Raw genomic sequence first — 13,040 nt, forward strand, 5'->3', positions numbered from 1 at the left:
GTGTTGGAGGTTTCATGGCTATATTTGCACATCCTGGTGGCCAATATTCAATGATTGCACATTCCACCAGTAAGAGCAGAGTGAAGGCTGAATTAGCAGAACAATAGCACAGCTGTACATAAAATATTGCAATGCACACAACATAATGAGAGACATATCAGAGACCAAAAGAGGACAAATTGTTGGTGCATGTCTAGCTGGCGCATCTGTGACCAGGACAGCAAGTCTTTGTGGTGTATCAAGAGCCACGGTATCCAGGGTGATATCAGCATACCCCCATGAAGCTGTCTGAAAGGAATGTCCAGGTGCTGACCTGGATTCTATCTAAAACACATGAAACCACAGGTGGTCAATTCACTGCAGAATTAAATTCGCACCTCAGCTCTACTATTTCCACCAAAACTATTCGTCAGGAGCTCCACGCGGTCAATATACATGGTTGGGCTGCTATAGCCAAACCTTTGGTCACTCATGTCAATTCCAAACGTTGGTTTCAATGGTGCCAGCAGTGGAAACCTTGATTTTTGATGTCAATGTGAAACATATATTGTTCTCTGATGAGTGCACCTTAACTCTCTTTCCCACATCCGGAAGAGTTACGGTGTGGAGAACCTCCAAAGAAGCTTACCACCCAGACTGTTGCATGCCTAGAGTGAAGCATGGGGGTGATGATTTGAGCTCCCACATCATAGCATTCCCTAGGCCCAATACTTGTGCTAGATGGGCGCGTCACTGCCAAGGACCACTGAACCTCTGGGGGACCATGTGCACCCAGTGGTTCAAGCATTGTACCCTGAAGTTGGTGAAATACACACAACAAGACTGGTGACAGAGTGGTTTGATGAACATGAAAGTGAAGTTGAACATCTCCCATGCCCTGCACAGTCACCAGTTTTGAATATTATTGAGCCAGTTTGGGGTGTTTTGGAAGAGCGGGTCAGGAAATGTTTTGCTCCACCAGCATCACGTACTGACCTGGCCACTGTTCTGCAAGAGGAATGGCTTAAAATCCTTCTGGCCACTGTGTACATCTTGAATCTACATTACCCGTGTATTTTCCGGAATTGCATGTGAAAGGGGCTTTTCACTCCAAACACTAATTTAGTCTGTATTTGCCACAAAAGGAGGCTGTACACCATACTAATAAATACTCTAAAACCAGCTGTTTCAGTTTCATTGTCTAACCCCTGTATATACTGTAGCCTAATTATTTTTTATAACATATATAGGTTACATAGGCTATATATTTTTCAACAAAAGGTGTGTTCACAACCAACATCTTTCTCCTTTTTTCGTGGTCAGTTACAGTTGTTTCATGGTAGCCATTACTTTTATGCATATGTCTATATGGAATATAGATTTCAAAAATAAACTCTGAGAAATATTCATTCAAGTTATGTGACAGTCAGGGAGCACTTACATTATGCTTACATCATTGGACAAAAGCATTATTTACATCTGTTTAACAGTCCAAAATAATCATACTACAATTATTTATTCTACATTACATTAATGTGATTATGCGGGAGCCTGGGACACCTATTAACGGGACGCCCGCACGTGCTCCTGCTTGGTGATCGACAGGGCGGGCAGCAGCACGCAGGCGTGGTGAGCGCTCCCGCAGACAGGGGGCGTCAATATGGCGTCCTGAGAAAGACAACACAGCCCGACATCGCACCGATCTTCGGCAGATATCGGGAAGAGAGAGGGACCGTTTCGCCAAACGCAAGACGTAATTACGTCCTGTGCATCCCTCTGAACGGCCGCGAGAATCGGGTCTGGATGCGCAGATCTCGGCGGAGGAGGACACCTGATCGAGAATTTTTCTTTTTCATCTGTGTTTGATGCTGCTGCTCAGTGCTCGGTGATACAAAAGCAGGTGAGACCGAGGCGACCGCTCCTTTTTGGGATTCGGGTCGGAAATGTCGAGCGAGAAACCGGTTTTGGCACCGTGTTCCGCCTCGCTCACGGACCGAGAAGCCCCCACACCGGCAGCAACAGCACCGCCGGGTTCGGGGCAGCAAGTCGTAACGGGCTCCGTCACCGGGGACATGATGGTGTCTGGATCGGGCGCCGTGGTTCTACCGGCCGGGGTGATAAACCCCTCGGTTCCGATCCGGAATATCAAGATGAAATTCGCCGTGCTCATCGGTTTGATCCAGGTCGGCGAGGTTAGCAACAGAGATATCGTGGAGACAGTTTTAAATCTGGTAAGCATCTGCATAGAGTGTACTGAACGCATGTGTTATTAAGCGCGCATAAGATGATGTCATATGAGAATTGATTTCTTGATCAAATGCACCAAAGCCAGAGATATTCCCTGGAGGAATGTCACCCTGTCTTTTGTTGACATCCCAGTCAGATTCATCACTGCCGGCTTCGCTTTAGGGTGTCAAAATATTGTACGCATAACGTCAGAATTCATTTCCCAGCGTACTATTACACAGTGGTCGCTGCGTTTATTTGCAGTTCCAATGACAGTGTATCAACACGCCGGCCTGCAATAATGACTCGCCAAATCAGGGAATGCATCTTTTCTCCTAGCAGAATATGCTGTTAGATTCATAATTCTCGCCTAGACGACATACGAAACATAAGTCTTGTGCTACTAAACGATATTTCCCAATATGGATTCGTTTTTCGATATGTAAATATGACTGGTGGGTAGATGTTACGCAGCCGTACATGGATTAATTCCCATAGTGGGTGTAACTAATATTCAGAACGCGTTAACGTGCCGCCTGTGATAGGCTACGTAATTGTATGCTGTTTGTGTTTTGGCACCTGTTATAACCTCATCTGTGTCGATATGGTGCTGTTTTTGCTCATGGAGGCCACAGGCTGGTGAGCGAGGTGGATTAAAGCGGGCTTTTAACTGAATTCTTGTTATGAAACGGCTTCGAAAACGTATTAACACAGATTCAGTAATGAGCGCTGCATGGGATGCTGGGAGGACCGCTGTTTTGAAGGAAGGGACGGAGAGGTTTTTACCGACGTCCTTATCAATAATTACAATTGGTTGAGCCAGGCCTTCTTAAAGCGCTGCTAATGGAAGCAGGTTGCCAGCAAGCACCAAACGTTTTTACAGGTTGCAGTCAGGTAACGTCACACTGAATAAAGTCCAAGAAACCACACCTCGAATCTTAGAACGCCAATATGGGTTCATGAAAAATCTAAAATGGAATGTATTAATCTTTACATTTCTATTAGACTTCAACGCGGAACGTCTTTTTTCGTCTTAGTTCAGTGGCAGATAATGTGTGAAAAAAATATTGATAACGTTTCGTCTTTGTGTATGAAAACATGGATGTTTGAATGGTTGAAACGAAAACGAGCTGCGAACGCACAGAGTTTGACAGGAGGACAGGTTTTCTGAGGTTACAATTTTACCTCAGGATGTCTTAGAAGTTTTGGAAAATTACCTCAGGATGTCTTGGAAGTTTTGGAAATACCTCGTGAGAATAATGTCTTGAGGACATTTAGATGTAAGCTAATATTTTTAGGTAGCCTATATATAGGTATCTGCCCCTAAAACCGCGGAAGAATACGTGCAACGTTATGAAAACTTATTTATTACGTTAAGCGTCTCTACATTTGTCATAGGATTAAATGTTATCACAACCATTCCACGATTTGGCAGAACGTGTTTACAACGCTTGCTGGGTAAATTTATATGCACTATATAGACCGTGAGCGTTCGATTTACGGTCACAATCAGTGATTACTGCAGCGATAGGGTCGTTTACTCTGTAATAGAAGACGTCGGTCGTGGGGAGCTGGGTGTTTAAAACATGCCGATGGCGAGTCCGCTTAAGGGATGCTGCAGCAGTTGCTCTATGCGCAGGGATGCAGAGTTGCTGTAGCCGTGCATGTGGAAGCAGGTGGCGGAGCAGGAGGAGGGTGGGGGTTGCTGCAGTGGTGATGTGCTCTGAAACCTCGAGCCAACGCGATTTAAACTGGAGAGAGTAGCGCAGCAGCACAGCGGAGAGCCGCTTCCATCTCTCCCTGGCTGGAGCTGCTGCCGGGTCACGTGACTCCATAGAGTTCGGCGATTGAAATACTGAATGAAATACTAACGCGAATTCAACTGTATGCTATACTTCCCTTTACAGAATTTGAGAGCGGATGAACATTTAAAACGAGTCACTTGCCATCCACTCAGCAAGTCTAGAAATGGGCGGGTTTTTTTTTGTAACATTTGGGGCCTTTAGTCACTTTTGCCTTTAGCCTTTGCTTCAGTCACAATGGAGATTTATTTGTGAAATGTGCATAAATAGTTTCAAAATACCATAGTAAACTAAGATTATTATTCCTGCAAGTCGCCACAATCCATCAGTCGTTAATACTCCCTAAAGGGAAATTCTTAGTTCCCTACATTTTTTACAAAAAAAGTAGTTTTGTAAGAGAGAGTGCTGATTGTAAAGCAATATAACATTGTGCACAAGAGAGAAGCACTGCATGGCGTTTGGCACAATGCCGATACACAACTGTAGGTGGGGTAAGCCTTATGTATTATTCAGCTTCGTCTGAAACCACGGCTTGTGCCAGAGTACAGCCAATATCGATTGATGCTGAATGCCATTTAGCAGAGCAGATGTAACGATAACCTTAATTAATTGGCGATTCCACAAAAGGTCTTGGGAGAGGTCTCATTCATTTCAGGAAAAAAGATCCGCCATTGGTTTGGTTGCTCTCCTTTTGAAAGCATTTGAAGAGTTTGCATATGACGGATTGTTTCTGTATTCTAGGCTTCGTTCCTGGCAGTTTCTCAATGCTGAGGCCCAATTTAAGTGTGCTAGATTCGAAAGCCCATTTCTCTCTCTACTTGCTTTTGAAATCCAGACCAGAGAACACATGTGGAGCGCTGCTGTTAGCCCCTGAATGTAATTAGACTCGTCCTCAACCTCGTGGCCTTACAGTGCTATGCCAGACATCCCGCCACCCGGCTTCAGAACAAATGACACACGCAGGAGGTGTTGGAAAAGAGATGACTGGTCTTGATCTGGCATAGGGATGAAAGAGTATTCTGCACTATTAAAAATAAAGGTTTCAAAAGGGGGGTTTCACAGGGATGCCTCAGAAGAGTCATTTTGGGTTCCCCAAAAGACTTTTCATTGAACAGTAGCATTTTTTCTTACTGTGAAAAACAATTTGGTACAGTGGAAAGATTCCATGAAAATTAAAGGTTCTTCATGGAACCATTGATGCCAATAAAGAACCTTTATTTTTAAGTGCGTGTGACCCTCTTCATGAGGGCAGTTTCTGCAGTTGCGGCTGCGTTATAGAATGCCAGACAACACGCTAGCATGCAAATGTACTTTAATACACACATGCTCTAGATTATTACAAGCAGCCTAGCTACCAGATGTATTTTAAGTCCCAATTTCTTACTGTAATCCTACCGCTGGTCTATATTCAAAGCACTTCTGTTTATGTATGTAGGGTCTGAGTGTCTTTTATTTAGCGTGGATCACACGCTAACTTCCCTGACTGTATGCAGAGCTCACAGCTCCCTATGGAACTGACATAGTTACTATTGTAGTCGCAGCTGCAATCTTGCGGAGTTCACCCTCAGATAAATCAGGAAATGGGCTTCGCCTTTTTGCTTCTTGTACTGTATTACATTAATTCCAGTTTACTTTACATGGTTACTGAAAATACGTAGGCTGCAATTATAATATTAGTGGCAATTTGGGTGCACGGCGAGGGAGTTGTAATGTTATTTATGATACAGTAATTTTATTTGTCTGTCTTTGATGTGTGGTCGTCCTTCACCTCCCGCCATTCAGTTTCTCCTGTGAGAGGCACACTGAGCCAATCTGCTCACTGTCTGTCGTGTTTTCTCTTTTCTCCCTTTCTTTCTCTCTCCTCACGTAATGCACACACACATGCACAGACTGCCACAGAGGGCCTGACGTTTAGACTCCCTAGCCATTCGCAAAGCATCATAGTTGCCATGGACACGGCACCATGGGGTTTTGCTGCTTGCTTCCCACCATACCAACTGTTGTCATCTCTTCCCAGCCAACTGGATCAGTTTTTTGATCTGGACAGGAGAATTTACATAGTAGTTTGTTTGACACTAAAGCTACTGGTGTGTAAAAGTAGTAAATATTTTAAACTAAGCAAATTAGTGCGTTACAGTTCATCTTAAATCATGACCCAATTAGCATCAAGCATTTTATCTGTCCACAATGAAAATGCTGTGTAATGGGATATATTTTTTATTTTACCGTTACACTCCTGTTGGTAAGATTTTTTTTTTTTTTTTTTACTATCAAAAGCTGTAATAGTTTGAAACGTTATTACAATTTAAAATAGATGTATTCCTTTTGTGGCAAAGTTGAATTTCAGCAGTCATTACTTAATCTTCTACATAATCTACATAATCTCAGCGGCTCATTTTTTCACAAGCTTGCAGAGAAAGGCTTACCAAAAGAAATGTACTGGGTTGTTCTTTTTCACGTTTTCTGGGTTGGTACTGTAGATGGACCGATTATAGCACTGAAACACACAAAAAAAATCTGATTTTCATGATATGTCACCTAAAGAGATATTATGGTGAGAATGCATTGAAAAATATGATTTTCTTTTTCTTTTATACATGTTTTTTTACAAGACCTGATATTAAATGACCTGATATTGGACCTTAAATACACATTAGGAGCATCTCTCGCTCCCTCTCGTCTTTCTCCTTCGGTCTCTTGTGGTTGAGCTGTTGTTGTCCATCCAAAGCGATCATCTCATTATTCACATCCACTCTGCAGAATCACCAAGGTCAGGATGCTGTGCTCAGTCAGCACATACAGTCCTTGTTGGCTACAGAGACAGCAGCACAGCTCTAAATTGCTCATTCAGTCTTATCAGGACATAACCATGCATAGAACGGTATGATATATAGCACAGCATAACACAAAAAGCATGCAAACCTTCCTTCCACAGGACCTGTAATCTCTAAGGTCAGAAGAGCACAGGGGAGCGTGAAACGGCACAGTGCAGGTAGCCTATAGGATCACTTTGTTTGTCTGCAGAACTAAACAACAATACAGAAGCGGATTTAAATTCAGGCCCTCACAATCGGATAAGCCGCATAATCAATTAATTGATTGTTTACTGTACATTTATATTTCAGAGATCCAGCAGATGTGACAGTAGCTAATAAATATGCAACCAAAGCTGTGGTAATCTTCTTTACCTCCTACTGTAAGACTGATCTCTTGTTTTAATGAAAGTGCCTGCATTAACCTGTGACAGTGCTGCGTCATCGTTCAACGCTGAAAGCTTGCAGAGAGCAGGAGATGTGTGCTCTCTGTGTCTGATACAGTTGAGTTAAAGGACTTGTAAACTGTAAATTGTATATTGTGGCTTTTAGTGCTTTTATATTAGATTTGATGTTGTATGCTAGTATTCTCTGAAATGGTGAGAAGGTAAGAGATGTACCCTACACCACTTAAAATTGTGGGATGTTTTTGCTGAACAAGGCTGCATTTATTTGACCAAAAATACAGAAAAATCTTGTAAAACATTAGTACCATTTAGAAAACAGTTTCTGTTTCAATAATATTTTTTATGGAATTTATTCATGCGATGCAAAGCTGAATTTTCAACATCATTACGCCAGTCAACAGTGTCACATGATCCTTAAAAAATCAATCTAATATTCTGATTTGGTGCTTATGGAATGTATCTTATTAATATCAGTGTTGAAAATGGTTGTACTGAAAAATAGTTTTATGGAAACCATGATACGTTTTTTCTGGATTTAGTTTTTTTAAGTTCAAAAGAACAGCATTTATTTGAAACTAAATATTTTGCATTTGTTAGTGTATTTACTGTCACTGTTAATTTATTTGTCTCTATGCTGAATAAAAGTATTAATTAAAAAAACATCAACCAACAAACAAGCAAACATTTGAACAGCTGTGTATGCATTTAAAATATAGTATGCTCAACTTACACTACAAAGAGTTTTGTCCATTCAGATGTTCCCTGAAATGAAAACATTCCTCCCCATTAAATGGTAAATCCGTTTTAAAATCGCTATGACGTAACTAGAAGCTATTGTTGTAACAAAGAAATCTGGCCTTCAGTATGCCCAAATTTGCTGTTCAGATGTAAATAGCTTGAGCTTGAATTGTAACATCTGTCTTTGTGAAGACCTTGAGATGGGAATTTCATTAAACCTTGTGGTTTCATTAGAGCCGAAGTGCATACAGGCAAGGTTTAGCTCCTGGCATTCATCATCATTGACTTCAGTCATTAGTTATGTAGATGGAAGTGATCCATACTTTCAGTCTGACACGAAGAATGCTTTGCGAGCAACGTATAATGATAGATTGCATTCAAAACAAGGTGCAAGGGCCACTCTTTTCTTGAACAGAAGTGCTTTATAAATTGTATTCAGGCACACAATTCATCGCTTGGCAATTCTGTGAAGAATTTTTTTATGCAGTAAGTCAGATATTCAGTAATGTGAGTTTTGATGTAAAAATGATCAGTCCAAGTACAAGCAGAAAGATTGCTTTGTGTCACCAGTGCATTGCTAGATAGAAAATTATTTGGGATTTCCTACATAAAGAACAGAGTTAAAGTGTTTGTGGTACATTAAAATGCATTCACAAAAAGTTTGTTGATGAGCACACATAAAGTCATGGTTTCTGTCAAGAGGGTGTCTGTAAAGATATGCATAACATCACTCAGTATGTGTCAGATTTGTTGGGAAGGACGAGGCCGAGCATCACGGGTCTCACAGCTTGCTGTGTCCATATTTTGTCCTCGGGCTGATGGACATAAAGCAAGGACACAGCATTGATTAAAATCATTTTGCACTACATGACCATGCCTGATGTGCAGATGTACTACAATATTTATTACCATGAGCTATAACATTTTTATTGATTGTAGTTCAATGACTGTTTTATGTACTTCCCATGATCCCATTTTCCTTTAGGTGCGAAATTTGTGGTATATATATATATTATATGAACTCTTTCTCTGTTATGAACTGTTTTCCCTCAACACCTTGCCACCATCATGCTCATTTTGACATGTTTCCTGTTAAAGCAATGTCCTGTTAGCCGCCCATGGTGAACACGACTGGGGGCTTTCAGCACTTCCTCTCCACACCGTGGTCGCTGACATTTGCATCCAACGTTTTCTCAAAAGCTGAACTATTAGTGGTGTCACAGCTCTGCACTGTAATGTTTTTGCCAAATGTGTGCTATTTCGAGATTTAGCTTTGCCTTGTTTTTGTCGCTGTCCCATATTAATATGGAACAGATTGGATTTATCATTTTTCGTCACAGTGTGCCTGGATATGATGTTGTGTTAAGGGTGATTCACCAAGGATGATAACTGTAACCACAAAGTTTTAATAATATGTCTTATTCAAGTCTACACCATAACTATACCAATAACGAAACAGTGGAATAATAACATTGGGATCACTTTCAGAATTATTTTTGAAGAATGATAAAATCAGTGAAAGAAGCATCAGTTTGATCTTAAATAGCTCACTTATAATTGGTGTGGATGTGTATGTATTTATTGTTATATTTATCTTTTATTATTCTTAGTGTGAATGTGGCTTTGGGCTAGATCAGTCTCAGTTTTTAGCTGCTTTTAGTACATTTTACCACATATTCCCTTAACTTCAGTGCAGAAAATGCTAAAAATGGCAGCAGATTCCTCCTCGGCTTGGACTAGATACACAAACATCGTTCTTACTCCTTTCCCATAGTTTTCATCTTGACCTTTTGTTTGGATTTCAAACAGCTGCCACGTTCCACTTGATAAAATGGCAACTTGGGCAGTGCCCCTTTCATAAGAGCTTTTCATATTGAGAGGCCGTTATAAAAGAAGAGAGTTTAAGAAAAGAACTGTAGCGTAGTTCTAGATCGGTCCAGTTTATCATCTCACTGCCAATTTTGGAGCCAGTGTCCCATTGTGACGTGATTCAGGCAGTGCTTCAGTATCCTTTACGAAGCTTCATCGGCGCGACTCTTATCTCAGCTAGTGTGAGTCTCTATGAATGTAATCTGAATGATACTGCAGAGCTGTTTCAAAACCAATAAGTTTGTATTGTCTATCGTCAAGCTTCTCCACGCTGGGAACGTTTGTCTCCAGAATGCCCAATCTTTCTGGATGAGAGCCCAGAATCTGACACTGAAGTTAGATTTTTGATCATAAATTTACTTGTGTTTGACGGCAGCAGAATTCAGACCTCAGCGTAAGTGGAACATGTACCATATGGAGCGTATTTCAACTGAATCATTCCACGCTTCTTTGTTGCTGACAGCTGTCCATTGGAAAATAAAGTTAATCAAATGCTACACAGCCATTACTGTTATGTGCACCATTATTTAGTCTACATCTCCACTGGTAGTTACTTTGCCTTCCTTTACTGGTTTGATGAGGTGTTAGTTTTGAGGTTTAGCACACAAATCAAAGGTGAATAAATCCGAAAGGTTTTCTGTCCGTGAAAGTTATGTATGGCAATCTATATATTATAATTAGACTGTAAGCTATAGATCAGGCAAGGGGTTTCTTCATGTGGTTCCCCTGGGAGTGTTTGTTGCAAGGTCAAAGCAGATTAAGGGGTCAGATAATATGATGGTAAAGAATAGACCTGTTTGAACATTTGAACTAGTTTTTGCCAAAGGCAATGTAATGGATTGTATATGCACTCAGTGTACCACTTGGCGCCCAATTTCTTTGTGAATAATCCAAATCTCTTTTTGGCTAGACACAAGGCACAAATGTTTGGAGTAAGCTTTAAAAAACAATCAAAAAATCAAATGAATAGAATGGAATGATTCTGACTCTTGAGTAGACAGGCTTTGTCTTGCCATTTTTCTGAACATCTGATAAACAAACTCCTGCTTCTGCTGAAATGATTGAAATTGAAAATAGATTTGATGGTTTTCAGCTGCAAATCAGTTTAGTGTAGGAACAATAATAGCCAAAACAAATACAAATGCTTATATTGGAGTGCGCTCATCGCTATAACTGTTCATGTTTTCATTTTTGAATTAACTGCTGTTGTGCTGTGAATGAAACATAACACGGTTTGGCTGTTTTTGCAGGTTGTTATTTTTCCAGGTTGAATGAGGGAATGCAAAACTGCAGTGTCACAATCAAATCTCCAGATAAGTTGGATAAAACTCTTTCTTGTCCCAGATAGTGAACAAAGTTGTGACTATTTAGCTCAGACATCCAGTTTTGGCAGGAATGTCATGTACCTCCACACATTACAAGCCTCTTAGAAGCTGTGATCGGCAGGTATGAGTCGGATAAGCTGTTCTGCACCAAACGAGATGTTCTTGAGAAGAAATCAGAGCTCAAAATACACTTCAGCTGTAAACGGCTCAGAGAATTTCAGCTTTATGCTCAAAGCTGCGTTTTTTTTTTTTCTTAAATCAAGATTAAACAGTAATTTTGTGAAATATTGATACAATTGAATTGTAATTTCTATATTTAATACATGTAATGTATTCCTGTCATGACATGATCCTCCAGAAATGATTCTAATATGCTGATTTGCTGAAGAAACTTGAAGAAAAAGGTGTCATTTTGAATGGATTATTAAAAGGACTGTATCAAAAAGTCATTTGTTCATGCATCAGACTACACTAGCTTGTGAACTGAACACACTTAATGACACTGAATATCTTCTGATTTTAATCATTGGTTTCAAGATTGTTAAAATGAATCCCAATTAATCAGAAAAGAGATATTTTTACCCAACTGTAATCTCCGAGCTTTACAGCAGCATCTAACAAACCACACCCTCCTTTTCAGACACCGCACCAAAACAACAAACACCTTTCTCTCTCCTCTAGGATACACACACATCTACCTCTCTTACGACATCAACACAAAGGCATTTGACTCAGATTGTCTAGTTTTCTATCTCTTGCGAGTGTCTGTGTTGTTTGTGTAATATCAAACACATCAGCGCAGCCACGACTAGATGTCCATCTCCTCAGAAGCATTGCTAAAAGGTCATATTTCTTTAATTCAGTGCTATTTCTCCATCAGCCTGCTCCAGACAGCAACAGATCTATTATAGAAAAGGGCTGCAAGGAAAAATTATGCTTTTAAGTCCCTCTGACAAACTGCTCAAGGAGAAGTGCTCACATTCTTGCGTCTAGATGCTTGCACTGCTGGTAGAGTGTTTTTTGTGTTTCACACCTAACCAATGGCACACACAATAAATGACAAGTGTGTGTAGGGAGATGCTAATGAACAGAGAATCCAGGTGCATTGTTTGTTCTACAAATGTATGTAGACGCTAGTATGTGTCTCTGTTTGGGAATGAGAACCGAGTGAGGGGCAGTAACTTGCCTGCTCTGATCATGCTAACACTTTGTCTTTCTGCTGCAAAGACTTTCGCTGATACTACAGTCACACACACACTCACACCCTGGCTTTTTATGCTGCAGCCAGCCAATTGCATTCTCCACCACACTACACATATGATGTCGGATTTGCCGATTTTTTTCGCTCCACCCGGCCCAACCCCCCACCACACACACACACACATGCACAGTACATCTTTCTTGTACTTGGTCAGAGTCATATGAAATTCATGTTGGCCTAGTTTTTTGCCTGCCCGCTGCCTGCACCCGCTAAAAGCAGCATGGTATGCTATGTGGACAGAATTAAACAGGCTCCAATGATGTTTCACCCCAGCTGGTATTTTTGTTTTCATCTAAAGACTGGTTTTATGGGGGTTTTCTGACTGTGTTGACCTGAAAAATAGTATGTTAGAAAAAATATAAACGCTTTCTGCAGATGGAATCGATCTGTTTTATAAAGTGGTTCGATATGAGTGTAGTGTGTTATCTAGGTCATTCAAACTTGAGGTAAATAGTCATCCAATACAGTACAATGAAGCTTATATTCTTTTCTTTGGTGCAATTTAGTGGATCTTGCAAGAAATTCACCCACAATACTTTTGGGTAATATCTAAGATAAGTGAACTACAGTGCTTCAGGATTTGGAAATGGCAGGAAATTGGTCAATCTTATGTAGTTTTT

The 13,040-nt window shown here is 40.6% G+C and overlaps 1 protein-coding gene across 11 annotated transcripts in view; it reads left to right on the forward strand.

Moving 5' to 3' along the window:
- Positions 1-1,574: 1,574 nt before the first annotated feature.
- Positions 1,575-13,040, forward strand: part of nbeaa (neurobeachin a) — a 113,491-nt gene continuing 102,025 nt past the window's right edge. For 10 of the 11 annotated variants that reach the window (XM_052567463.1, XM_052567456.1, XM_052567455.1 and 7 more), the window contains exon 1: positions 1,622-2,210. In XM_052567463.1, coding sequence (XP_052423423.1) covers positions 1,923-2,210 — 288 coding nt within the window. In that variant the 5' untranslated portion in view covers positions 1,622-1,922. Of the gene's footprint in view, positions 2,211-13,040 lie in introns of all 11 variants that reach the window. The other variant, XM_052567454.1, reaches the window with a different exon arrangement.

The sequence above is a fragment of the Carassius gibelio genome, chromosome B10 (assembly GCF_023724105.1).
Source record: "Carassius gibelio isolate Cgi1373 ecotype wild population from Czech Republic chromosome B10, carGib1.2-hapl.c, whole genome shotgun sequence".
NCBI classification, from domain to species: domain Eukaryota; kingdom Metazoa; phylum Chordata; class Actinopteri; order Cypriniformes; family Cyprinidae; genus Carassius; species Carassius gibelio.